Source organism: Cydia fagiglandana, chromosome 27 (assembly GCF_963556715.1).
Source record: "Cydia fagiglandana chromosome 27, ilCydFagi1.1, whole genome shotgun sequence".
NCBI lineage: Eukaryota > Metazoa > Arthropoda > Insecta > Lepidoptera > Tortricidae > Cydia > Cydia fagiglandana.
In genome coordinates this window covers 8,425,906-8,452,336 of record NC_085958.1, presented here as the reverse complement: position 1 = coordinate 8,452,336, position 26,431 = coordinate 8,425,906, and the positions used below count along the sequence as shown (strand labels likewise).

At 39.9% G+C, this 26,431-nt stretch overlaps 1 protein-coding gene and 1 long non-coding RNA gene across 2 annotated transcripts; both read left to right on the top strand.

Moving 5' to 3' along the window:
- Nucleotides 1–8,062: 8,062 nt before the first annotated feature.
- LOC134677816 (uncharacterized) lies at nucleotides 8,063–17,539 on the top strand. Its single transcript, XM_063536243.1, has 4 exons — nucleotides 8,063–10,688; nucleotides 10,983–11,085; nucleotides 11,386–12,376; nucleotides 16,737–17,539. Exons 1-4 carry the CDS (start codon nucleotides 8,791–8,793, stop codon nucleotides 17,537–17,539), a joined length of 3,795 nt encoding a protein of 1,264 aa, XP_063392313.1. The 5' UTR covers nucleotides 8,063–8,790.
- An 885-nt stretch (nucleotides 17,540–18,424) lies between these two features.
- LOC134677934 (uncharacterized) lies at nucleotides 18,425–20,999 on the top strand. The gene is made up of 2 exons (XR_010100124.1): nucleotides 18,425–18,708; nucleotides 20,561–20,999. It is a non-coding gene; the product is annotated as an uncharacterized LOC134677934 (long non-coding RNA).
- Nucleotides 21,000–26,431: the final 5,432 nt, after the last annotated feature.

Sequence of the window (26,431 nt, the reverse complement as noted above, 5' to 3'; positions counted from 1 at the left end):
TGGTCTTGAGCAGATACAGACCGGGAGCCATCGAGAGCCGACTCTCATTTAGTGGGGGGAAAGGGGGAAGTTCGACGCTGCCGCGATTCACTTGGAGCAACATTTCTCTAAAACTATACTTAAACTTCCGTATATTTAAAGGCCCCAGTACACAGTGGCTAAAGATGGGCCATGCCAAGCCACTGCCATAGCCGACTGTGTGAACGCTTCGCCTCGATTCCTTTGAAGTGTCAAACACAACTTCCAGATTGCTCACCACGATAGACAATTAGAGAGCCTACCGCGAACCACGTTCGCCGTGTTGGCTCCATCACACTTACGTACGAATTTACAAGTGCGACAGAGAGGCAACACATCGAACGTGAATCGCGCGTAGGCCCTGTGATGGCCAGTTATCCGCCATATACCATTGCCCCCCGCACACAATGCCATATACAGCTTAGCAAAAAAGAGTAGAAATTAAAAAGTAGCAGCACTGTAGTGTCGTCCCGTTTTCTTATATAGATTGGTTTGAAAGGGACAACGCTACAGTGTTGCCAATTTTTAATTTCTACTCTTTTTGCCAAGCTGTACCATTGCCCCCCGCACACAATGGCGATGGCTCGTCATGGGCCATCCTTGACCACTGGGGCCTCCTTATTAATAAACATTACATATATGCAGGCCATTATCAACAGGATATCCGGAACAAGAAGCCCCACCACAGTCCAGATTTGCGTGGTTCACGTCAAAGATATGGGCATTGGCCGGCCCAGCGATCCCATCAATTACAAGTAGGTTCCTTTCACAATATAAAAGCCGTAACACCCTGTCGCACCGCACTACGACCTTGGTGCGTCGCACCCATAAGCGAGAGCGAGAAACAGATATCACTCTCACTCACTCACTCTCACTTATGGGTGCGACGCACCAAGGTCGCGGTGCGGTGCGATAGTGTGTTATCACTTTAAAATAATTATAAAGGCCCAAGTACACAATGGGCCATCGTCGGCCACTCCAAGGGACGCAGCCTTGCGGTAGAATGAGATAGCAATATCACTTGCTCCCTCTAACGCATAAATGCGTCCCTTGGAGTGGCCGGCAATGGCCCATTGTGTACTGGGGCCTTAACGATTTGAGTAGGTACATTTAAGGGCGACTCGCGTCTTTTGAGGAATTACTGGAGGAAGAGAGGAATCTAGGAAATAACTGTATCTGGCATGAGGGGTGGGGGGAAATGACAGAACGGGATAGTCTTATGTATCTTTCAGTAGGAATAGCAGCAAAAGCGCTATTATTGTATGGATTATGGTGGGCAACAAATAAATTTAACTAATCATCACAGTGTCGTATTGCGTATGTTTTGTCCCTCACGGAGGCACGCGTGTACCACTTTTATAGGATCCTAATTTCTATAGTCTGAGCGGCTACCGCGAATTGCGGGGATCTTTCTCTTTTACTCCAATGAAGGCGTAATTAGAGTGACAGAGAAAAAAAGATTTTCGCGGTTATAGCCCTGTTAACACGCAATGTCTTGCATCGAGCCACAGAATAAGTAAGTAATAGTACTCCCGTAACAGTGGTAACACACTATCGCACCGCACCAAGGTCATTGTGCTGTGAGGTGGGACGTAAATACAAACAACTGCTTGCTATGATATTGGTATAATGCGCTCTCAAATGATACATGTGTAGCCTTATATACTCTAACACTGTATATGTGTGGGTAAGGTGTAGCACACACTACACCTTCCCTCCTGGAGAAAAAAAAAATAGATTACTGTACCTAAAACAAGAAAACGATAATCTATTTTTTTTTTATAAAAATAAGTTTATATAAGAAAATAATGCAAACAAAAAGACAATAGAGTAGGTAATACACATTGTAAAAATAAAATACTATTAACCTCATGAAGAAAAACACATTAAATTCGTTAGGTTTAAAAAATGCATTACTTAGTTTTTTATAATTTCAACATATTTCTTTGAAATACATATTGGTACAATTTTGAATTTAAAATATAAAAAAAAATGTTAAGATCTTGGAATGTAAATATTGACCTCGAGTTATAAAATAAAGTTCTGCATGTACGGGATACATTACGTACATAATTATGCATCATTTAAAAATTATAATTATTTCTAAAGAAACTTACTACCTAAAATACATTTAAAAATAAACCAATAGACACGAGTTTAGTTTTAACATTAAAAGAAAAACACCGAGGCCAAGAATGTTTGGTCACTAACCTGCAGCAACACGGACCCGCCTGCCAATCCTTGCTCGCAGAGGCAATGGGACGAGCCGCTCTGCCGTCTAGTACGGAATAATCTCGTTGATACGTCAACTAGTACGGCGGAGCGAGCTCGTCTCCTTGCCACTGCGGAGTGGGAGTCGGGTCTGTGGCTACAAGCCCTACCCTCTCCATCCATAGGGACCCTATTGGACAACACCACCTTCAGACTGGCGACTTGTCTGCGCATAGGGACTGTAACAAACGTCCCCCATCACTGCCGTTGTGGTGCCATGGTGGATAAATTTGGACATCATGGACTTTCCTGCGGCAGAAGCGCCGGACGCATACCCAGACACGCCAGCATCAACGACGTCATCCGAAGGGCCTTTGTCAGCGTCAAAGTCCCGGCCATACTCGAGCCCGTCGGTTTGGCTAGGGACGATGGCAAGAGGCCCGACGGTATGACGTTGGTGCCTTGGAAGATGGGACGGCCTCTAGTCTGGGATGCCACATGTGTTGACACCCTCGCGCCGTCCCACCTTCCGGGCACCAGCAGAGATGCTGGTCATGCCGCGTCCATGGCAGAAGACCTCAAACGCCGCAAATATGCCACCCTTGGCAGTAGTTATATTTTTGAGGCGTTTGGGGTCGAAACGCTGGGGCCGTGGGGGCCAAGCGCGCGCCGTATATACAGGGCCTTAGCGGAGCGCCTTATAGATGCCGCAGGAAACCAGAGGGCTGGCCAGTATTTTGCTCAACGCATAAGTATTGCCATACAACGTGGCAATGCGGCCAGCCTTCTGGGCACACTGCCCATCGGCAGTGACTTGGGGGACGTTTTTTATTTATAGGCTTTTTATTTTAAGTTTATTTAGTTTAGAGATAGTTTGTATTATTATTTGTAAGCTAATTTAATGTTTTATATTTACTTAATTATTTGTGAATTAAAGTAAGTATTTAAAGAAAAACACACAAAAGTTAAAGTTACTTAATAGGTAGGTAAATACTAACCCCCTTATTCATAAACGTTTACTAAAGTTGATAAGCCGATAATAATCGTTTGTCCCTTTTCATCATACCAATACGTCGGAAAGGGACAAACGATTATTATCGGCTTGTCAACTTTAGTAAGCGTTTATGAATAAGGGGGTTAGTATTTAGACAATTTAACACAAATTTTAAAGTTTACAGAATATTAAACCTATATATCCAGTATCCAAAATTCCAATTCATGTATATAGTAACAGCACCAGTCATGGGACATTTAAGAGGAAATTTGGAGTATTTATGATATTTCCCTTATACATGTAAATGGTCTATCGCAGTCCTATCCGTCTTTCATGTTTTAGGCGTGTTGTATCAAAGATACTGCAATTAGTTTCCACATATTTAACAAATTAAAACTATGCTTTTTTTCCCCAGTCATGGACACCAAAGCTCCAGTAATGGGCCTCCGGTAATGGACGTGGATCCAGTAATGGGCCCCCTATAATGGACATTGCTCTATCAGCATATTTAACAAATTAAAACTATGCTTTTTTTCCCCAGTCATGGACACCAAAGCTCCAGTAATGGGCCTCCGGTAATGGACGTGGATCCAGTAATGGGCCCCCTATAATGGACATTGCTCTATCAGTATAAAATATTGAAATGGGGAATAAGTTACGGCAAAAAAATCTATTTTTGGTATAAGCTTTTATCGCTGAATGTATTTTTCTTTCCACAGCCAATTATTATTGTATTAGATCCATCGAGACAATTCTAATATACCCAAACGCAATTAGTTAGGGTTTATTGCGATAAAGTTCCCATGGCCACCTCCTGTCTCCATCATCAGATCAGGTCCATGTTATCATAATATTGCATTATCATCCGATTTGCATACTTAATTACGTACTTACACAAAATTTCAACTGAATCGGAAATCGAAAAGTGGCTCAAATTCAGCTACCAAGATTGGACCCACACTAACTAACAGGGCAAGTTAAATAAAAGTTTGGAAAAACGATATTAATTTATCCGAAGTCCGAGAATACCTCCTGATTGACATATTTCGTAACTACATTTTACTTCTGTATTGTTTAAACATGAAATTATGCCATGGCAAGCATCATTCTGTCAATTGTCCCATCATAGGAGACACGCAGCTTTACAGCTCCTATAATGGGATTGGGCCAAATACCACATTTTTTTTTACATCTGTGGAGTCACAACATAGTGTGTTGTATACCTTATCTCATGGTAAATGCAATTAACAAAACACATTCTAGTTTTCATCAAGTATTAATTAATTAAAATTTAATAAATTAACTCACCTCTCTTAGCGAAGTTGTTAAGAATTCGTAGTGGTATTTTTTTTCAGTGACACGACAACTTTTGGGTTGTCGCCAATTTCTTATTTAAAAAACAACCAAATATAATGAAACTTCAAACTGAAACAGCTCTAGGACTCTTATTTATGATAATATACAGCCAATGTTTATAAACTACTTTTAGATACTTATTTTAAAGGAATTATGTTTTTTTGTCCCATTACTGGTTCCACGTCCATTATAGGGTATACTACTATATTTAGCTATACAATTATTGTATACCTAGTTGTTAAATGAGTCCGTCTACATTAATGTTTCGATCGAAGGTACCTATGTACATCCTTAGTTGTTCTTCGTCATAATGTAAAAATTAGTAAATTCTCGAGTTTATTATATGATACATATATCCGTGTATACGTATGACTTGCAAGTCTATCCTTTTTCGATATATTTATTTAAGATGTCACTTTATTCCTTTACAGTATTTTTTTTAAATAAACACTTGTAGTGGGCATTTTATATGCTTCACTTTTGGCAAGGGTACACAACGCTTTTATACACGTGGTCGGCCGACCTTAATATTAATTTATTTATTTGCTCAGGATACAAGGATATTTTATTTTTACGCGCGCACACATACATAATATATTTATATTCACATTCAGGCAGTTCTTTTAACACATATCCTTACATCATAACCTTCCATGTGTCCAAGGAGTCTCCACAATTGATACTCGACCGAATCATGGTCAGACATCCAAGGATTCCGTGCCTGCCTTGTATCCTGGCGTACCCTTGCTATACCGTATCGCTCAAGGCCGCCTCTTGGGCCACCGATGATGCGATAGGCATTTTTATTTGTCAATTATTTACTTTCATTTTTTTTTCCTCTCAACAACAAACAAAAAATAACAACACAATGCAATCACTTAACTCACATCAATGAAAACGTCAACAAATAAGAATTTCAGCAACTCTTAGTTGATCAAGCTAATCGTCCTTTGAAAAACTTATCCGTTTCAGTTTTCCCAACCACTTTACTAACGTACTTTCCCAACAACAAACTATTTTCTTTTTAATTAAACAATCCAAGACCAACCTATCCATTATTTCACATTCAACACCTTTCTGAAACTTCCATAAACATTCAATTACTTATACCTATACATTATCAAAACTTGCGATCCTTGAAAACCATCGTTAATTGACCGAAGCGAAGCGAAGGTCTACGTTTTGACTCGGGCATTTTGCTTTCGTATGTCCGGATGTTCTCCTCTACAGGTCGCAATTCTTAACCGATTCTCGTGAAATTTTGTGACCGAATTTTATGACTAAATAAAAATTTTTTGTCAATCCGGTTTTTGGAATTTTTTAAAAATGGCGGAGTCGTGATACCTGGCGCCTAAACAAATAGTCGTATCGATATCATAAGCCTATTTTCTTTTTGAAACATGTTTACAGAGTTAATAGCAAAAAATGCAGAAAAAAATTATCGCTGGTTTAGGCGGTATTTAGATATTTAATTTTAACTAATTTTAATTTGAGAAGGAGTAGCTAAATTTCGTCAACCAATCTAAGAACTATTTGGCTCAGTTTGTAAACGTTCGCTTTTTCTGTTTGCACAGAGGGTCTGGGTTCGATCCCCAGTAATTGTATGCTGGGATATTATAACTTTTTGTATTTTTTTACACATAAATTTCGTATTGTTTTTCTTTAATTTACTATACACCGTGTTTTTATTGAATTCCGTTAACTTCGGGGTATAGTTAAGTACGTTTATAAGAACTAAATGGCATAGTTAATTTAAAAAAAAAAAAATTTTTTTTTGTTTTCTTTTTTGTTTTTTTTTTTGTTTAAAAAGTAATTAAATGTAGCATATAGCGTTGTTGTAACACGGGCATTACATTTAACTCAACCAAACAATTGAAATCTGTAACATATCAATGTCATTTCGTACATCAATCGACCGAGATTGTACTTAAGTTTAGTAGCAAATGTATGAACTCATTCTAAACACTAATCAATATGTAAGCCGGCCCTAAGGCAAGTGTACACGCTTGTAGAGGCCTTATAGTAAAAAAATAAATTATGGATTATCTCCGAAATGGACTTAATTAGAACATCGGTGTCTTTGAGAAAGTTACTTGATTTAAGCTCAGGAATGCACCCTTGAAATTAACGGAAATCAAAAAAAACACGGTGTATTTAAAGCTCTTAGCACCATGTTATTTCAAGCTCTGCTCGCGAGGTCTACAGCTCAGATTAAATGTCCAAAAATTCAGAAAATTTGTATCGCTGGTTTTGGCGGTATTTAGATATTTCATTTTTACTTGAGAATGAGTAGCTAAATTTCGTCAGCTTTAGTAAGAACTATCATGGCGCATTTTGCAAACGTTCGCTTTTTTTGTTTGCATCGGGAGGTCCCTGGTTCCATCCCCAGTAATCGTATGCTGCTACACAACTTTTTGTATTTTTTTATACTTAAATTTCGTATCAATTGTTGTTTTTTATTTTATTATTTTATTTTGAAAAGCGCGGGCTAAGCGTATTCGTTTAATTTTTGCAAGAGATGATGGCTTTTTGCGCTTTAAAGAAAATTTGATTCTTGAATATACGGCGCCCATACCTTTGGCCTCCATGCTCGTCTAGATGGCGACACCATTTTATATTTAACAATTTTTACTCATATCAGTAAAAGAACATGGGTCAAAATCATATGGCGTTCTAAAAATAAAAAAAATCATTTATCCATACATATATACATTTATTGATATTTTTTATTCATTTTCATTTTAATCCTGTATCGAAAGATGGCAGTAAATTTACAGCACTGATTTACAGTGACTACAAAATTTAGTATGACAATAACCCTCTACTATAGGGACCGTGCGCGTTGGAGGGCCTGCCATCTTGTGGCCTGAATCGGAAACATATGTGCACATGTACATTGCCAAAGCAAGTGCTACCTTCAACCGTTCTCGTAGGTACGTTTTCTTGTGCATAGTAGGTTCTGCCATCTTGTGGGCTACATCGGAATCATAAACTAGACATCTACGCTTCGCGCCAAAGATCTGACGGCTCCTGTGCTGCCCCCTATAGTTCATGCACATCCCCTATACAATCTATTCTCTTTAGAATTTAGATTAGTTAGATATTTAAATTCTTACTCGAAATAAGTAAGCAAATTTCGTCAGCTCAACTAAATGCTATCATAGCGCAGTTGGAACTCTGCCGCTTATAAGCAGGGATATGGGATAGGTACCCAGTTCGATCCCCAGTAAATGCAACTTTTTTTATTTTATTTTTGCACCTGAACATCGTATTGCTGATTGATCAAGCGAGCGCGAGGTAAGCGTATTCGTTTGAGTTTTTTTTTGTTTGAACATTTTTTTTGCGGTTTAAGTTCAAGGACACGGACCGTTACGCGGGCGAAAGCGGGCGCGGTGCGCGGGGCGGCTCCGCGGCCGAGCGCGGTCGCGGTGAGTGGGGGCGGGGCGGGGTAGGTGTTAGAGTAACTAACCCGAGCGGGCAGACGCGTAAGGGCAGACGACGTTGGCGCTTGTGTTGATTTTCAGAATTTTCCAGAACAGTATTGCACTTAGATTTAAATAACAAACTGGCTTTTCTATACGGACTTCGTTGCTTAGTGAATGGAATATTGATATTATTTTGATTTAAATAATAAACTTTAGCTTTTCTTTTCGGACTTCGTTGCTTACTGAATGGAATATTGATATTATTTTGATTTAAATAATAAACTTTGGCTTTTCTTTTCGGACTTCGTTGCTTACTGAATGGAATATTGATATTATTTTGATTTAAATAATAAACTTTGGCTTTTCTATTCGGACTTCGTTGCTTACTGAAGGGAATATTGATATTATTTTGATTTAAATAATAAACTTTGGCTTTTCTTTTCGGACTTCGTTACTTACTGAATGGAATATTGATATTATCTTGAATTAAATAATAAACTTTGGCTTTTCTATTCGGACTTCGTTGCTTAGTGAATGGAATATTGGTATTATTTTGGGAATAGAAGTATATACGTTATACCTAAACAAAATGAATAATATCATAGCTAAAAGAGGGAAACTCAGTCAATTTTCTAACATTTTTACCCAGCCCCGGCAGCAATGTTTCGGGATGGCTGTCGCGGCAGTAATTTACGGCACGGCTCATGGAATTACTTTTGCGAATTTTCATATAGATGAATTACTAACATCCGGCGATACCTACTATATAGGTCTTGTTTACAAAAAATGCGGAGCACGAATTTACATGATCAACTGTGCTCCGACGATTTATTATCGCCTATATATATTTTAGGAAAGGTATTCCATGTAGAAAAATGTGATTTAGCGGATGAAATCACCAAATCCTATAGAGATAGAACACTGCAGAATGAGGCTCTGATGGCCCTCCGGGAGGCTTTTGCCGACGAACATGGAGGTGGTTTTACTTTTACCACTCAGGGGATGACGGTAGGCGTCTGGAAACGGGAAGGGGAGTATTTTCTTTTCGATTCCCATTCTGTAGATATTAGTCATCGGTTGGTAGATTACCAGTCAGGGGCTGCATATTTGTATAAAACCACGTCAATTGAACAGCTTGCTACTTTGCTGTGCGGAATTTACAGAAACAATGTAGGTCCTGACTGGCTTCAAATGGTCAGAGTTTTTGGAAACCCAATATTTACACGGCCTAATGATGCAATTTTGATGTCCTTTGCTGAGTCACGTAGGAGGCAGCGACCCCTGCCTGGGGCCTTGCCTTCACCCTTGATTCCTCCAGTTATAGTATCTTTGTCGGAATCAGACAATGCATCTGCGTCATCCCAGCGTAAAAAGCCCAAACCAACTCCAAAAAAAAAAACTGCCGCAATGAAGGCTAAGGAAACTGCACAAAAACGGCTTAATGAGACCCCAGAGCAGACAGCCGAGCGCCTTAATAAAAATAAGGCACGTAAGTCATTTAGAATAACTGCGGAGACAGAAGAGGAAAAGGAACAGCGTCTTAATACAGATAAAGAACGTAAGTCTTCTAGAAGGAATATGGAGACGGAGGAGGAAAGGGGAGACCGTTTATTAAAAATGAAAATTTGCACAACGTCTGCTAGGACTAGCTGTACTTTACAGACTGACCAGCGTGTAAAGGAAAATAAGCCACATGTGACTTTGTTTGATTATTTTCAGAGAGACTTTGATTGGGATATTTGTTTAGAGTGTTCGGAACGGTTTCCTGGTCTTCAAATAAAATCAGGGTCTTGTATTCGTTGCTTAAAATACCGAGGGGGTGATAAAGTTAACCCATTTTCTGCAACGAACTACATGGATCCAGGGGAAGTTCCACCAGTCCTAAAGGATCTCTCAATGGTGGAGGAACAGATAATAGCTAAAATCCATCCTGTTATATCTGTTTATCGCATAAAAGGTCAACAGTTAGGGTACTCAGGTCAGGTTATAAATTTCCCACAGGAGGTTTCTGACATTGCAAACAAATTGCCCAGAGCGGTTTCTACTTTGTCCTCTATTCTTATAGTCAGACAAGAAAAATCATCTGGCTATGTTGATTTTAGAGTTCGTAGGGATAAAGTTAGGTCAGCATTGGAGTATCTCAAAGTAAATAATAGATATTATCGGGACATTGAGATTGATGTTAATGCTCTAAATGATATACCTGTGGACGGATCGCTGATAGACGTAATTCCACAAACATTTACCGGACTCGCCGATGATCAGGTGGACAAAGACGAAGCGTGTGAAGTAATGACTACTGACGTTCCCAATTTTATAATTAATGAGAAAAAGGGTCAAATTAAAAGCGTACTCGAGGATGACCCCGAGGTTGTTGCTTGGCCCAAACTGGGGAATGAGCCAGTTAATGAATTCTCAACTGTGGGTTACATAGCTATGGCTTTTCCGACCCTGTTTCCTTATGGCAGTGCCGATTTGCGTGAGCCTAGACTGATAAAGGTAACCCCCAGTGATTATTTCCAGCATCTAATCAAGTATAAAGATGGTAGGTTTGCGAAACATCCGCGTTTTCGTTTTTTTGCAATGAATAGTTCGCTAAGATGGGCTGCTCTTCAGAATGGGAAGATCTGCGTTCAGAAAAATTCAGAACTTCAAAATCTTACTGCAGCTGGCATTAAAGAGAGGTTAGCTATAAATCCGAGTTTATTAAAAAATATGCTTTGTTTTAACTCTTCACTGAGGGGGACTAGCGCCTACTGGCACGCAAGGTGTGGAGAATTATTAGATATGGTGCAACAGTTGGGACCGCCGACCCTCTTCTTTACTTTAAGTGCAGCTGACATTCATTGGCCGGATATTTATCGTCTGCTTGATCCCGGGACAGATTACAGTAAGCTAAGTAAATCAGAGGCTAACCGAAGAAGAAATTCTATTTTAAACGATAATCCGGTTATTGTAGCGTGGTTTTTTGCCAACAGGGCTGATTTTTTCATAAAATCAGTTATAATCCCCAAGTTTAATGTTCGAGACTTTTGGTATCGGACTGAGTTCCAACATCGGGGTAGCCCGCACATACACGGGGTAATATGGTTAAATGAAGCTCCAGATTTGCATACTTTGGACAACATGGACGAACCAGAAAAACAATCCGTTTGCCAATTTTTCGATGCGCTCATATGTACTGATAGCCCAGGAATAGGGCCGCTCCCCCCTGTGCATCCCTGTCAGGTCCATTATTCCGACATATCTGACCATGACGAAGATTATTTAAACTTAATAAACTGCGTACAAATGCACACAAAGCATGGTCCACAGTGTTTGCGCTTAAACAAAAAATCGAAAAAAAAAGAATGTCGTTATAAGTTCCCATTTCCTTTACAGGAAAGGACTCACCTCAGCAAGAGTAATGGGCATTGGGAATTGATAACAAAACGCAATCACGAATTGGTGAATAGGCATAACAGATACATAACGGAGCACTGGAGAGCTAACACCGACGTTCAAGCTATTCTCAGTTATAACGCGGTATTGAACTATATAGCTAAATACGCTAGCAAAGCTGAGCCCTGCTCAAAAACCCTAGAAGTCTTGCTGGGCGAGTCCCTTAAAAACGAAGAAGACGCGGCAAAAACAGTTGTCCAGAAACTATTTATCCGCATGATCGCAGAAAGGGACTTTTCGGCCCAAGAGACTGCTCAAATTTTAATGAGTTGGCCTCTTTATCATTGCTCAAGAGTATTTGTCACAATTAATGTTCATAAAAAGCAATGGGTGCCAATGGAGAGTACCAATGCTCAGGCGACGTCTCTTAATTCTCCCTATGACGTGTATCATTTGCGTCCAAAGGAACAAGAGACTATGTCTCTGTTTGAGCACGCGTCCAAGTTCTACAAAAAAGGGGAAAATTGGGTCAAAAGAAGAACATCATGTATAGTTAGAGTGTTCCCCAAGCTTCGCACAGATCAAGGAGAGGCATATTTTCGACAACAAGTTCTCATCCATGTGCCGTGGAGATCGGTAGAAGCCTTGAGTAATCAAGGGTCGTGGGAACGGTTATATCACCGTCTGGTGGAAAAGCCTAATGATATTTTAGTCCTACCTCGAGTTGAAGAAGAGTACGAAAATGTTGAGAATGATGACGAGGCTCGTGATGTAGCGGAGGAGTGGATGGTGGTAGCAGCTATGGGTCCCACTGGCGAATTAGGACTCGAAGTGGAAATGGGACTAAGAGAAATTGATACAAATCATTCATGGGCAGATGCATTTGAGAAATTCAACGACCCATTGAGCTTGCCTGGATTTATTACATTGGAAAAGTTAAAGGACTGCGTCGAGAATGAAATTTGGGAAGATCCAAAAGTAACATTTTCCAGTGAGCAAATGACGGTACTCTCATTTCTATCCGAACGCATTTCGTGCATTAAATCAAATTGTATCGAACTCGAACCACGTATTATGATCGTACAAGGCAAAGCTGGTAGTGGCAAAAGTACCGTAATTAAAGCCATGTGTGCTACATTGAACCGGGAGCTAGGACCTAATAGTTTTCGCCTGATGGCCCCCACAGGGGCTGCTGCTGTTAACGTTGGAGGTAGCACAATTCACTCGGCCTTGCATCTCGGCATTGAAAGACAATTCCGAAAACTAGGCGATGAGAACCTACAACAATTTCAAGAGAATATGCAAGATTGCAACTTTATTATAATTGATGAAATGAGTATGATTGGCTGCTCACTATTCAAAAAAATTGATTTGAGATGTAGGGAAGGTAAGCCCTTATTTTCCCACTTGCCTTTCGGAAATGTTACTGTATTTTTGTTGGGTGATATAAAACAATTACCACCAGTACTTGATCGTCCGGTTTATGGAACGGGATTTACCTGCGTGCTAGCGGATCAGGGACAACTACTCTACAAAGAAATCACATCATGTGTCATTTTGTCAACGTCTTATAGGCAAGGAGGTGCAGGCCAGGCACATTTTAGGGACATTTTGGATCGTCTGGGCGACGGAAAGTCAACTAAGACTGATTGGGAAATATTAATGTCGCGGGAAAAAAGTAGACTAAGTGATGCGGAACGACGGCTTTTTTCTAATGCAATGAGACTTTACCCGGAAAACAGGAATGTTAGTTTGTATAACATTTCCAAACTAAAGGACCTCCATAAGCCCACGGCTAAAGTATCGGCTGAACATAATAACAAAGAAGCTGCACAGGCATGTGCAGATCGACAAGCGCAAGGGTTAGAGAAAACTCTGTACCTCTGCGTTGGCAGCAGGGTCATGCTCAAAACAAATTTGTGGGTTAAAAAAGGTTTGGTGAATGGTTCCGTTGGCACTGTTACCGATTTGGTGTATCTACCTAATCGTGCACCACCCGTTGATCGCCCTTTGGTAGTAATGGTCAGATTTGACAACTACAGCGGCCCGGCTATAATGGGATCAGTGCCGGTCGCCGCTGTCACAAAAACTTGGCGTTCTAAAGAACTTACATGTTCCAGGAGTCAATTTCCACTTACGTTAGCATGGGCGGTCACCATCCATAAATCGCAGGGGTTAACATTGCCTAGGGTAGTGGTCGACCTTGGGCTCAGGGAACTAGCTGTAGGTTGCTCGTACGTTGCGCTTTCCCGGGCTCAAAGTCTAACTAACATTATCCTAGAGCCTTTTAATTTGGATCGTCTCGCTAAAATTAAAAGCATGAAACTCCTTCTATTGCGACTCGAGGAGGAACAAAGACTGAATAGACTGGCAAACCAAACGCGCACGAAGCTTCTCAGTTGCAGTTTACAGGCTAATTAAAAGGTAATGTTGGTTCCCTAACATAAGTAGAGTTAGACCAAGAAAAGTCTGCAGAGATTTTGACACTGGCACAAATAACATTGGCACTGCGTGTGCTGTCAAAATCTCTGCAGACTTTTCTTGGTCTAACTCTATCCACTTTTCTATACAATTAGTATGGCGACGTGGATACTTAAGTTGGGGCACCGACCGTACACTGACATCGGAATGATATTTTTATCATGTTATTTAGTAGTCATCGTGCGTCTCGCTTGCGCCAATACATGTACGGACAAGAACCAGCGAAATGCACGATAACTAAATGACATCAGTTAGACGTCATTCTGATATCAGTGTACGTTTGAATTGGCCTGTTAGCCAAAAATTGTTTCGTATGTCCATCTGTTCTACTCTACTGGTCGCATTTCTAAACCAATTCCCGAATTTTGTAAGCAGGTTCGATAGTTAAGGTTTTAATTGTCAAATTAGATTCTCTAAATTCTTCTAAACAACGAAGCCATACATTTACTCAGTTTTAAGCTCAGCTCGCGAGGTCTACAGCTCACAGAGCCACTAGTCTTTACAGTATCATGCCCATATCTATAAAAACTGGTCTACACAAACTCTACGCTTTCGCTATTTAACTATTAACTCATTCTTCATAAGTAGCTATGTAATTGGTGTATAATTCTTGTATTAACTAATCTAGTCACTCCTTGAATAATATGTCAGATCCACGTTATTATAAATAATAACAAATTTAAAAGTCCGGTACACAAAATCTTTTAAAAATCTTAATTACGAACAAAAACATTTGTATACTAAAATACCAAATCTATGTAATGGTTAAAAGTCGGTGCGGTCGGTCTCTACTAGCAATTAATAAGTATCATTATGATAAAATTGATAAAACTTAAATAATCTAAAACTGTGCACAATGCTTCATTTTAAGACACCTGTTACTGAAATTTGAGATGTAATAACATACTCTCTGCATACCAAACCGTTTATGGGAACTCTTTCGCAACGCCGCGCTATATTTGTATTGTAGGTACTACACTCTAATACTCGTATACTGATTTACAAGGAATGATTTCTTTTTAAATATTTTTAGCACGTTATATGTAACACAATTATATAATTTAAAAAAAAAGAACATGTACATATTGCTGGAGCAACCTGTGTTAAAATGTATATAAAATTAGATCACAAAAAAAAACTATTTATAAAAGTGAGAAATTATAAGTAAATATTTATTTTCAACTAACCGTCCTTTTAACCATATAAAGTACTATAAGTATAAATTTAAGTGGATACAACGATATCCTTCATATTAATTGCTTATTACATATATTATTGCCAATAGCTATAATTTTTTAAATTAAAATTAACACTCAAGTTTCACAACGAAAACAAATATTTAGTTCAAAAGTTTAACTACAAAGAAATAAAAATTCTAAAAATATTATTTACCTACGTACCAACAATTAATTATTAAAATTTTCTTATAATCGTAACCTAGCCAATTATTTTACGTCAAGCACCTCTCTGTTTGCGCTGTTGCCGCCGTTCTCGTATCGTACCTCCTGCCCCGGGCTCGCCGTCCTAGTCCAGGGACACCAACAACTCCCGGCTGCATACTATCCCAAACCGTTTAATAATCACTGTCCGTTTTTAATTTAAAGTCCAGTCTTCTTGTAGGTACGTAATTGACTCGTGAAACACGTTCCATTTAATTAAATCGTTATTAATATAATATCTATATAATAGTATTTTAAAAGTTCACTTCTTCGAGTCACTCCACTAAATGTTTTTGCAATGTTGTTCACATAGTCTATTTATAACTGTTCTAGCACTTTCTCAATTTATGTGTTAATTTGTAAAATAGTTTGAACAAGGTCACATAATTATTAATTACGATCTTCTTTGGCTCGACCTTCACTGGCCGCGCGGCGCGCCGCCAGTGCAGCACAAGGCCGCACTGGCAGGGTCGCCATGTGAGGTGGGACGTAAATACAAACAACTGCTTGCTATGATATTGGTATAATGCGCTCTCAAATGATACATGTGTAGCCTTATATACTCTAACACTGTATATGTGTGGGTAAGGTGTAGCACACACTACAGTGCAACGCACCCATAAGTAAGAGCGAGAAAGCGATATCTCTTTCTCGCTCTTACTTATCTGTGCGTCGCACAATGACCTTGGTGCGGTGCGATAGTGTGTTACGGCCTTAAAACAGGACACTACAAAACCGAAGTTTGACAGCGATTCAGGGTTGAATTATGGTATACCTTTCTAACTTATGGCACTATGGCGGTCTTAAGTAGCTAACACACTATCGCACCGCACCAAGGTCATTGAGGGACGCACCCATAAGTAAGAGGAAGAAAGCGATATCTCTTTCTCCCTCTTACTTATGGGTGCGTCCCTCAATGACCTTGGTGCGGTGCGATAGTGTGTTAGCTACCTTATATCAATGTTCCTTAAGGGTGCGACAAGAAATTTAGGCTTCTAATTCCATTATTTCATGATGTCCACAGATGCATAACCTTAACTGCAAAAGTTGCTAAGCGGGCGAGGTGAAAATGACCTTGACGCGACTTTTTTTTTTATAGGACATTTTTACACAAATTGACTAAGCCCCACGGTAAGCTCAAGAAGGCTTGTGTTGTAGGTACTCAGACAACGATATATATAATATATAAATACTCAAATACATAGAACACAACCATGACTCATGAACAAATATCTGTATCATAATACAAATAAATGCCCTTACCAGGATTCGAACCCGGGACCATCGGCTTCATAGGCAGGGTCACTACCCACTAGGCCAGACCGGTCGTCATTGTTACTTTATTGTTAAGAGAATAAGAGCGTGTCAAGGTAATTTTGAACACCTCGCCCGCTTAGCAACTTCTGCTAAGTCTACTATTTTTTTAACCAGATAACATAACGGGGCGACTCACGAACGTACTCTCCAATGCCGTTGGCAACGTTTTTACCAACGCGTTCAGCTTCGGCCAATCCGGAAGCTCTGCGTCAGGCCCCAGCCAATTAACAAGCTTCGCAGCACCCGACCTCAGCCAATCAGGAGGCGGGATACCAGCACAGCTGCCGCCGGCAACAGACGCACAAACCGCACAAATAGGGGAAGCTGAGAAAGGAACCGTAGAAACTACTCAAAATGCTGAAACTGAACTAACTGAAACTACGCAAAATGCTGAAACGGAATTAACTGAAGCTACGCAAAATGCTGAAACGCAATTAACTGAAGCTACGCAAAATGCTGGAACGGAATTAACTGAAGCTACTCAAAATGCTGGAACGGAATTAACTGAAGCTACTCAAAATGCTGAAACAGAATTTACTGAAGCTACGCAAAATGCTGAAACAGAATTAACTGAAGCTACTCAAAATGCTGAAACAGAATTTACTGAAGCTACGCAAAATGCTGAAACAGAATTAACTGAAACTACTCAAAATGCTGAAGCTGAGAAAAAAGAAAGCGAAGCATCGCTAGTCGAGGAAAAACACAGCGAAGCATCGCTAGTCGAGGAAAAACACAGCGAAGCATCGGTAGTCGAGGAAAAACACAGCGAAGCATCGGTAGTCGAGGAAAAACAGAGCGAAGCATCGCTAGTCGAGGAAAAGGAGAGCGAAGCATCGGTAGTCGAGGAAAAACAGAGCGAAGCATCGCTAGTCGAGGAAAAGGAGAGCGAAGCATCGCTAGACGAGGAAAATAAATGAAAAAAAATGTTTTCTTTACTGACTCTACTTTTCTTTGAAATCATCTACTACTAGACGATTATAACAAATTCATATGTGACGAAGTTTGTTTTATTACGTACAGTCAGCAGCAGAAGTTGCTAAGCGGGCGAGGTGTTCAAAATTACCTTGACACGACAAAGTCGCTTCGAGATTGTTTTGAACACCTGACCTGCGTATCAAGTTCTGCTGTTGACTGTACCTAGTTCCTCTGGCTATACAGGGTGCTTCCTGTAACAGGAGCAATAAATTAAACTAAAGGCTGTACTCCTCAAACTGACCAACATTTGTTCAGCAACTTTTAAAAATTATGAATCCTTTAGACTTCCTCTTTTTCATACAAAATAAATATTGCCTTCAATGTACGCTGACATCAGTGAGTTTGACGTTACTTGTCACTCTTTTAACATAACAAAATTTGCAATACATTGCGTCTTAGAATAAACTTTAAAGTGTATTAAAAATCAAACCACAAGTTATTTTTAAAAGTTGCTGAACAAATGTTGGTCAGTATCACAATGATATGGCGTGGCGATGGCGTCATAATATTTAATTTTGTATGAAAAATAGGGACTCTAAATACTTCATAATTTTTAGGGTCCCGTACCCAAAAGGTAAAACGGGACCCTATTACTAAGACTTCGCTGTCCGTCCGTCCGTCCGTCCGTCCGTCCGTCCGTCCGTCCGTCTGTCTGTCACCAGGCTGTATCTCACGAACCGTGATAGCTAGACAGTTGAAATTTTCACAGATGATGTATTTCTGTTGCCGCTATAACAACAAATACTAAAAAAGCGGCCAAGTGCGAGTCGGACTCGCCCATGAAGGGTTCCGTAACAGCAAGTAACACAATAAAATTGCGGTTTACGGTTTATGACGTATTAAAAAAAAACTACTTACCAAATCTTGTTCAAACCAATTTTCGGTGGAAGTTTGCATGGTATGATGTACATAATATATTTTTTTTAGTTTTATCATACTCTTATTTTAGAAGTTACGGGGGGGGGGGGGACACATTTTACAACTTTGGAAGTGTCTCTCGCGCAAACTATTCAGTTTAGAAGAAAATGATATTAGAAACTTCAATATCATTTTTGAAGACCTATCCATAGATACCCCACACGTATGGGTTTGATGAAAAAAAAAATTTTGTGTTTCAGTTCTATGTATGGGGAACCCTAAAAAGTTATTGTTTTTTTTTCTATTTTTGTATGAAAATCTTAATGCGGTTCACAGATTACATCTACTTACCAAGTTTCAACAGTATAGTGCTTATAGTTTCGGAACAAAGTGGCTGTGACATACGGACGGACAGACAGACAGACAGACAGACAGACATGACGAATCTATAAGGGTTCCGTTTTTTGCCATTTGGCTACGGAACCCTAAAAAACAGAATAAAATAAAGATTTAAATGGGGCTCCCATACAACAAACGTAATTTTTGACCAAAGTTAAGCAACGTCGGGCGTGGTCAGTACTTGGATGGGTGACCGTTTTGTTTGCATTTTTTTCCGTTTTTTTTTAGTATGGTACGGAACCCTTCGTGCGCGAGTCTGACTCGCACTTGCCCGGTTTTTTTTAAAGTTGTTGAACAAAAGTGTCATCGTTTGAGGAGTACAATCTATGTTATAATTATTTGCTCATGTTACAGGCCACACCCGGTATATTATTATAATATAACTCCGGCCTCCATTATCGGATCAACTTGATGATGGCTCGATGCCATCATCGTAAGTATATATAAGTCAAATTACAGCTCAATCGGATACACCAACAATTGTATTTATAACTTATGCATTTAGTATCAAACTTGCAATATTCCTATCTATAAATGGAATTGTACCTACTTAGTAGTCCGGTATTGTTAGATTACAAAGTAATCTGGGAATTCGGTAATCAGATTACAAAGTAATTTCAAGTAATCGTGGTTCAGGAATCAATTACGAAATGCCCATCTCGGACTAAGTAGCACTGCATTCAATTGATCTTTTTGGCGAACCGCGAGTTCTCAGTTCGGGGCGAACTACTAGTACATTTAATTATCTACTAAATAAGTATGACCATAAAATTAAAATATATGTTGCATAGATACAGAGCTTACCCCTCTGCCGAAAACCTTGCACAGTTGTGCAAACTTTTGTATGGACACTATGGACTGACTATTTGACATGGCTATTTGTACCAGGGATGTTACGGAGCTCCGGTTCCGTTTCCGTTAAGGCCGAACTTCCGTTTGGTACACATCCGTTTCTGTTCCGGTTCCGTTATGTTTGAAACGGAAGTTATAACAGATGTCAATGTTTCGCGCGGCGGCGGCGTACATCAAAAACGGTAGGTAGTATACATATTAGGTAACATTTTTTTGCTTCTAACACCTAGAAGGGCAAAGTTTTTTTACTGCATAATAAAGGCTGATTTACTGATTAATAGTTATTTGGAATTTTTGTTTTTAATACTATACTGCTTAACATCTCGTCCACCTATCACTCAGGCTCGGATTCTGGTTCCGATTCCGTTTTCGGTTCCGTTTCCGTTTCCGGTTCCGTTAAACTAAATTGATAACATCTGTTTCCGTTTTCGGTTTCGATAAAACCACATCTGTTACATCCCTGATTTGTACGTTGTAGTCGTTGTACGAGTACGTTACGTACAACCCACCATCGCGCTCCGTGATTGTCGCGCCATTTTGGGTCCTAGCTAAATTGGATGTACGGGTTATTCCCACTAGTTACCACCGAGTTGTTACCAGTGGTAACTACTGGGATTTTTTTCCCACCTTTTACCACTGGTTTTTATTAAATTGTAGGTACTCGCGGAATCTGTGGCTACTGGGAATATAATTCCCAGTAGTTACCACTAACTCGGTTTGGTGGTAACTACTGGGATTTTTTTCCCAGTGACCACAGTTTCCGAGTACCTACAATTTAATAAAAAGCGGCCAAGTGCGGGTCGGACTCGCCCATGAAGGGTTCCGTACCAGCGAGTAACATAATAAAATTGCAGTTTACGATTTATGACGTATTAAAAAAACTACTTACCAGATCTCGTTCAAACCAATTTCCGGTGAAAGTTTGCATGGTAATGTACATCATATATTTTTTTTAGATTTATCATTCTCTTATTTTAGAAGTTACAGGGGGGGGGGACACATTTTACCACTTTGGAAGTGTCTCTCGCGCAAACTATTCAGTTTAAGAAAAAAATGATATTAGAAACCTCAATATCATTTTTGAAGACCTATCCATAGACAGACAGGTGTGGGGACACGTATGGGTTTGATGAAAAAATGTTTTTTGAGTTTCAGTTCTAAGTATAGGGAACCCCCAAAATTTATTGTTTTTTTTTCTATTTTTGTGTGAAAATCTTAATGCGGTTCACAGAATACATCTACTTACCAAGTTTCAACAGTATAGTTCTTATAGTTTCGGAAAAAAGTGGCTGTGACATACGGACGGACAGACAGACAGACAGACAGACATTGCGAATCCATAAGGGTTCTGTTTTTTGCCATTTGCCAACCCTAAAAATGTATGGATGCAGTTTTTCTTCTTAAGTTAGGTTAATTATAATATGGATATAAAAGTAAAATATAAAAACACTTACAACCAAAAAAAAAAGAATTATAAACACATGATAAAAAAACCTAACCTAGGGTGCCGCCGGCAGCGGGGCAGGGCCCAAGCTGCCGGTGGTCAGGGCCGCAGAGTGAGGAATCGACGTACTATACGCGCCGTGTCCAAAATTACCGCCTTCTGCATCTGACCCTTGATCCAACCACCTAGCGAGAGTCTCTCTAGGTGTTGGTCGAGACTCTTCGCTATGAGACCGTTCGCTGACACGACTATAGGAACAATGATCGTCGAGTCAACATCCCACATGGCGGTTATCTCGTGAGCTAAGTCTAGGTACTTGCTGGACTTGTCCTTCTCGGCCTTCACGAGATTCTCATCATGGGGGATGGTGACGTCGACGAGCACGGCCCGGCGCTGCGATCGATCTATCAGCACGATGTCAGGCTTATTGGCTACAATAGTCCTGTCAGTGATGATAGATCGATCCCAATAGAGCGTGGCACGACCATTTTCGAGAACTGGCGCAGGTGAGTACGGCACTTCACGGTCCACAAGGCCGTATAGGAGGGCAAGTTGCTGGTGAATAATTCTGGCTACGAGATTATGTCTGTGCAAGTACTCGCCGTTAGCAAGATGAGAACAACCGGAGATAATATGCCTGAGTGACTCTCCGGGACGGCGGCATGCCCGACAAATGTCGACCGTACCGTCCTTCAGGATATATCTCCGGTAGTTATTCGTCATGATAACTTCGTCCGCAATTGCACAGGCAAAACCCTCGGTTTCTCCGAAGAGGTCCCCGAATCGTAGCCAGTTCACCGACGCGGGTAGGTCTACATCGGGTCCCATGAGGGCCTTGTAGAACCGCCCGTGTAGCTGCTTATCCTTCCATACCGCCTTGCGGTCCTCGGTGCTTAGTACTACAGGTTTGCGCCAGTTCTCGTTCGCCAAGGAGAGCGGCGTGAGGCCCCTGTCAGCTGCCACCACATCACGATGCATCCCACACTCGTTGTTGAGGAAATAATTCCTGAGATTGTACACCTCACGGTTGTGGAGATTTTTGGCGTTTAGAAAGCCGCGACCTCCACATTTCCGTGGGATGTACAATCTCATAACAGACGAGCGTGGGTGCAGCATACGGTGTGTGGTGAGCAGCTGTCGGACCCTCCGATCCAGGGCATCCAGCTCGGTCTGAGTCCACCTTAGTATGCCAAAGGAGTATGTGAGCAGAGGCATTACCCAGGCGTTGAAGGCGCGCACTTTGTTGCCTCCTGACAAAAGACTGTTAAGTACTTTTGTGAGCCGGCTAAAAAAGCGCTCCTTCAGCGACCGTCTAATACCCTCTTCCTCAATACCCAACGACTGTGACATACCAAGGTATTTATAGGTTTCTGATTCAGAGATGGATCTGAAAGACATTGTCTCAGAAAGTTGTAAATTTGTTGAATTTACAACTTTCCCCCGCTGTACGTGCATAACCGCACATTTATCGACACCAAACTCCATGTTGATGGCATTACTGAAGACTTCGGTGGTTTTCAGTAGCTCCAGCAAGTCTTGGCTATTTGGTGCAAATAATTTGAGGTCATCCATGTACAGAAGGTGAGAAATGACTTCACCCCCTCTCCGAAGCCGACAACCTAGTTCTAAATCCTTCAGCAAGGTACTGAGAGGATTCAGAGCTAGGCAGAACCACAGGGGACTCAGACTATTGTAACATAAATGTTACGTAACCTAGGTTAATCGTATGTAATTGTTTCTACGTTCATTAATATAAGTTGCATTATTTTATAAGTATGATATTTTAACACTTACCTAACATTCACTTGTTACCTACACTAATGTAGGGATTAAAGTAATAACGTGTAGTCTAATTCTAATCTCAACTTGTTATTTGCGCGACTGACTGTACTCGCCGCGCGAATCAGTACTTGGGCTACCGACCGGTTCCATGCCCCTCGCCGCGTTCCCCCCGCGCTGTCTGGCTGCCGCGCCGCGGTCCGTCCGGCGATCATTCCTTTCTGAGATTCAACGCAGGCGCACGTCGCTCTCTCGCAGCGTCCGTGCATGTTGCGCACTCGCAGCGCATACAATTTAATAAGGGCTATAGTAATTGCCTGAGTTTCTGTACTCGTTTAGTACATGTAATAAAGGTTAGAGCCAGTGTAACCCCTTTGGGTAAGTGTTGAACATTTAAGAGTGCTTTAGGGAGTAGTAAATTTGAATGTGTGTTCAACGGTTATTTACCGTTAAGCTGTAACGATCTTTTCTTTGTTTGATTTTGGAACTTCCTTAGCATAGTTTAATAGGTGCTTAGTTTCGCTTGCAAATCTTAAATGCTAGTGTTAACGTTTTTTTCCTTATTTAAAAGCAAGATTAAAATTGTAATCTATATATATTTTAAAACTTTATGCTTAACTGCTCATTTTGTAAGCTCCGCCTGACTGTGACATTTTAACATCACCAAGGCATTCTCACGGCTATCACGCAGTACTTCCTCTTCCGCTTCTGCTCTTCTTCTTCAAGCCGGTTACAGTCAGGGGAGCCGTTTCGTGGGTTAATTACTAAGACGAGCTAAAATAATTCCAGGGTTCTATAGCACGGCTAGAAGGCCGACGGTGGCACGCTCGCGCTGACCCTGAGGACCTGGTGCTGACCCTGGTGCAACACGGCTGACGTCCCTCAGCCCTTCATCGCTCTCAGCTACACAGCGGGCCAGGGAAGTACTAGCATGTGGGCAGCGACTACTTTCGTAAACCGGGAGTAAAAATCAGACGGTTAACGGACTTTGACCCTTCGACGATCTTATCGAATGCTAGCGACGTTTTAAGCGTTAAATAAATTCTTATTAAGTGAGATTCCTTGTTTTATTTATAGTGATAGCGGTACAGCCTGAAATTCGGGAATCAGCCGCAAATGGTGTTAAAGGTATGAAAATCAGAACGATTAATCTTTAGGCCATTTGAATCAATTTGACCCGTAGCACCAATAAAAAAAAACAAACGGAAAGGAGTTATGACGTCATCTTTTTTTTGTATGGAAAAATAAAAATTATTGTTCAGAAACCTATCGTGTGTGGTATTAAATGAAAGGGCATTTTGAGCCGGTTCTAAAAATATATCACATTATTATATTTCCGTCACTTGCATTCAATTAAAATAAAAATAACTTTCAAAACATACCAAGTTTGGACTCCTCCAGATACGAAACTGTTGAATTATTTTGCGAAATATACCTCAAGTAATACCCAATATCCTCATATCTAAACCCCAAGAAACCAATTTCGAAAATATTTAGTTGAAGTATTTTTTTTTATTATTACAAGTTGTGATATATCAATCTATCAATGAAACGGCCTCCTAGCCTAGTCGATAGTGACCCTGCCTATGAAGCAGGAGGTCCCAGGTTCGAATCCTGGTAAGGGCATTTATTTGTGTGTTCACCATCATCATCATACAAATAAATTCCCATATACACATATACAAGCCCTGGTAAGGGCATTTATTTGTGTAATGATGTTGATGAACACACAAATAAATGCCCTTACCAGGATTCGAACTTGGGACCTCCTGCTTCATAGGCAGGGTCACTATCGACTAGGCTAGGAGGCCGTTTCATTGATAGATTGATAGATCACAATTTGTAATAATAAAAAATAAAAATAAAATACTAAAACTAAATATTTTCGAAATTAATTTCTTGGGGTTAGATATGAGGATATTGGGTATTACTTGAGGTATATTTTGCAAAAAATAATTCAACGGTTTCGTATCTGGAGGCGCCCAAACTTGGTATGTTTTGAATATTATTTTAATTTTAATTGAATGCAAGTGACGGAAATATAATAATGTGATATATTTTTAGAACCGGCTCAAAATGCCCTTTCATTTAATACCACACACGATAGGTTTCTGAACAATTTTTTTTATTTTTCCATACAAAAAAAAGATGACGTCATAACTCCTTTCCGTTTGTTTTTTTTTTATTGGTGCTACGGGTCAAATTAATTCAAATGGCCTAAAGATTAATCGTGCCGATTTTCATACCTTTAACACCATTTGCAGCTGATTTTGGTCAACCGCTACTACTATTAGACCTCACAGCTTAAACGTAGCAGTGGCGCCCTTACGTGTTTTTTTTGAAAGTCTGGTTTTACTCCCGGGTAAGTAGTTGTGGTATAGGTGCTTGGTGTTTGTTTCTTTTTACGCTTTAATTTTTGTGAAACGTTTTTAAGTTTTTTTTGGTTGCCAGCAACTAAAGTGTATGGAACTGTTTTGGGATCACTTCGGTCTTGCAAATCAGTTAAATACGTTTTTCTCAGAGACCGTTTGACATAGATACCTAAAATTTGGAACAGTTATAGCAATTACCACCACTCATATTGTAAATAAGTCAAAACTGCTTATTTCTTATTAAAGGGGGAGATTTAGGGGGTTGAGAGGGGTAGGCTGAAACTTTTTTCGTTTGTAAGAATCGTGTGGGGTACCATTAGAAAGCTTGCAAAAAATTGAGTCGATGGACTGATTTTGACTTCATTTTAGACTGCAATAGTTTCGTCAAAAAATGCATTTAAAGTTGCAAGTTTTCATACAAAAATTTTCACCTCTGTCCTGGCGATTTTCGCGAAAACTATAGCTAACAGGCAGCTGACCAGTCAATACCCAACTTAAAGAAGCATGGAGACGGCGGGAAAATTATCAGCTTAACTTTATCTTTATTAGTTTTTCAACTGCAGCTTGACCTTTGATTGCTTAGGGCTAGCTAACTGATGCTTACACTGGTCAATTCATATTAGGCGAGAAACATCCTTAGTTAAAACGTTGGCATTGAAATTTATGACTTATGTCTTTGACACAAAGTTTAATTCTGCTTGCTTATTTTTGTGGGATATTTAATTTTATCTCAATAGCCTACTATAAGTATGAAAGAGATCTACAAAATACGACCTTATTATATTGCAAATAAGTTTCAATTTCGAACGGGCTTTCCAAGCAATGGACTACGTATCTCAAAAATCGGAAAAATTCAAATTAAGAATTCCGTTCTTGACTGTCGTTGTGTTTTTTTTTTCACAATAGGACACATAGAGTTAGTAAGGCGTATAGAGATAATAAAGTCATTTAATATTTATGAACAGCTTTGGCCTCATGTATAGATTTTATTGAGAGTATCTGATTCGTCGAAACAATATACACAATATTCCTTTTCATTAAGTACCATTACATTTCTGTATTAATTGTATAATTATAATATCTATTAATTATATTCAGTACTTATGTATATTTTTGAACGGATCGGTGAG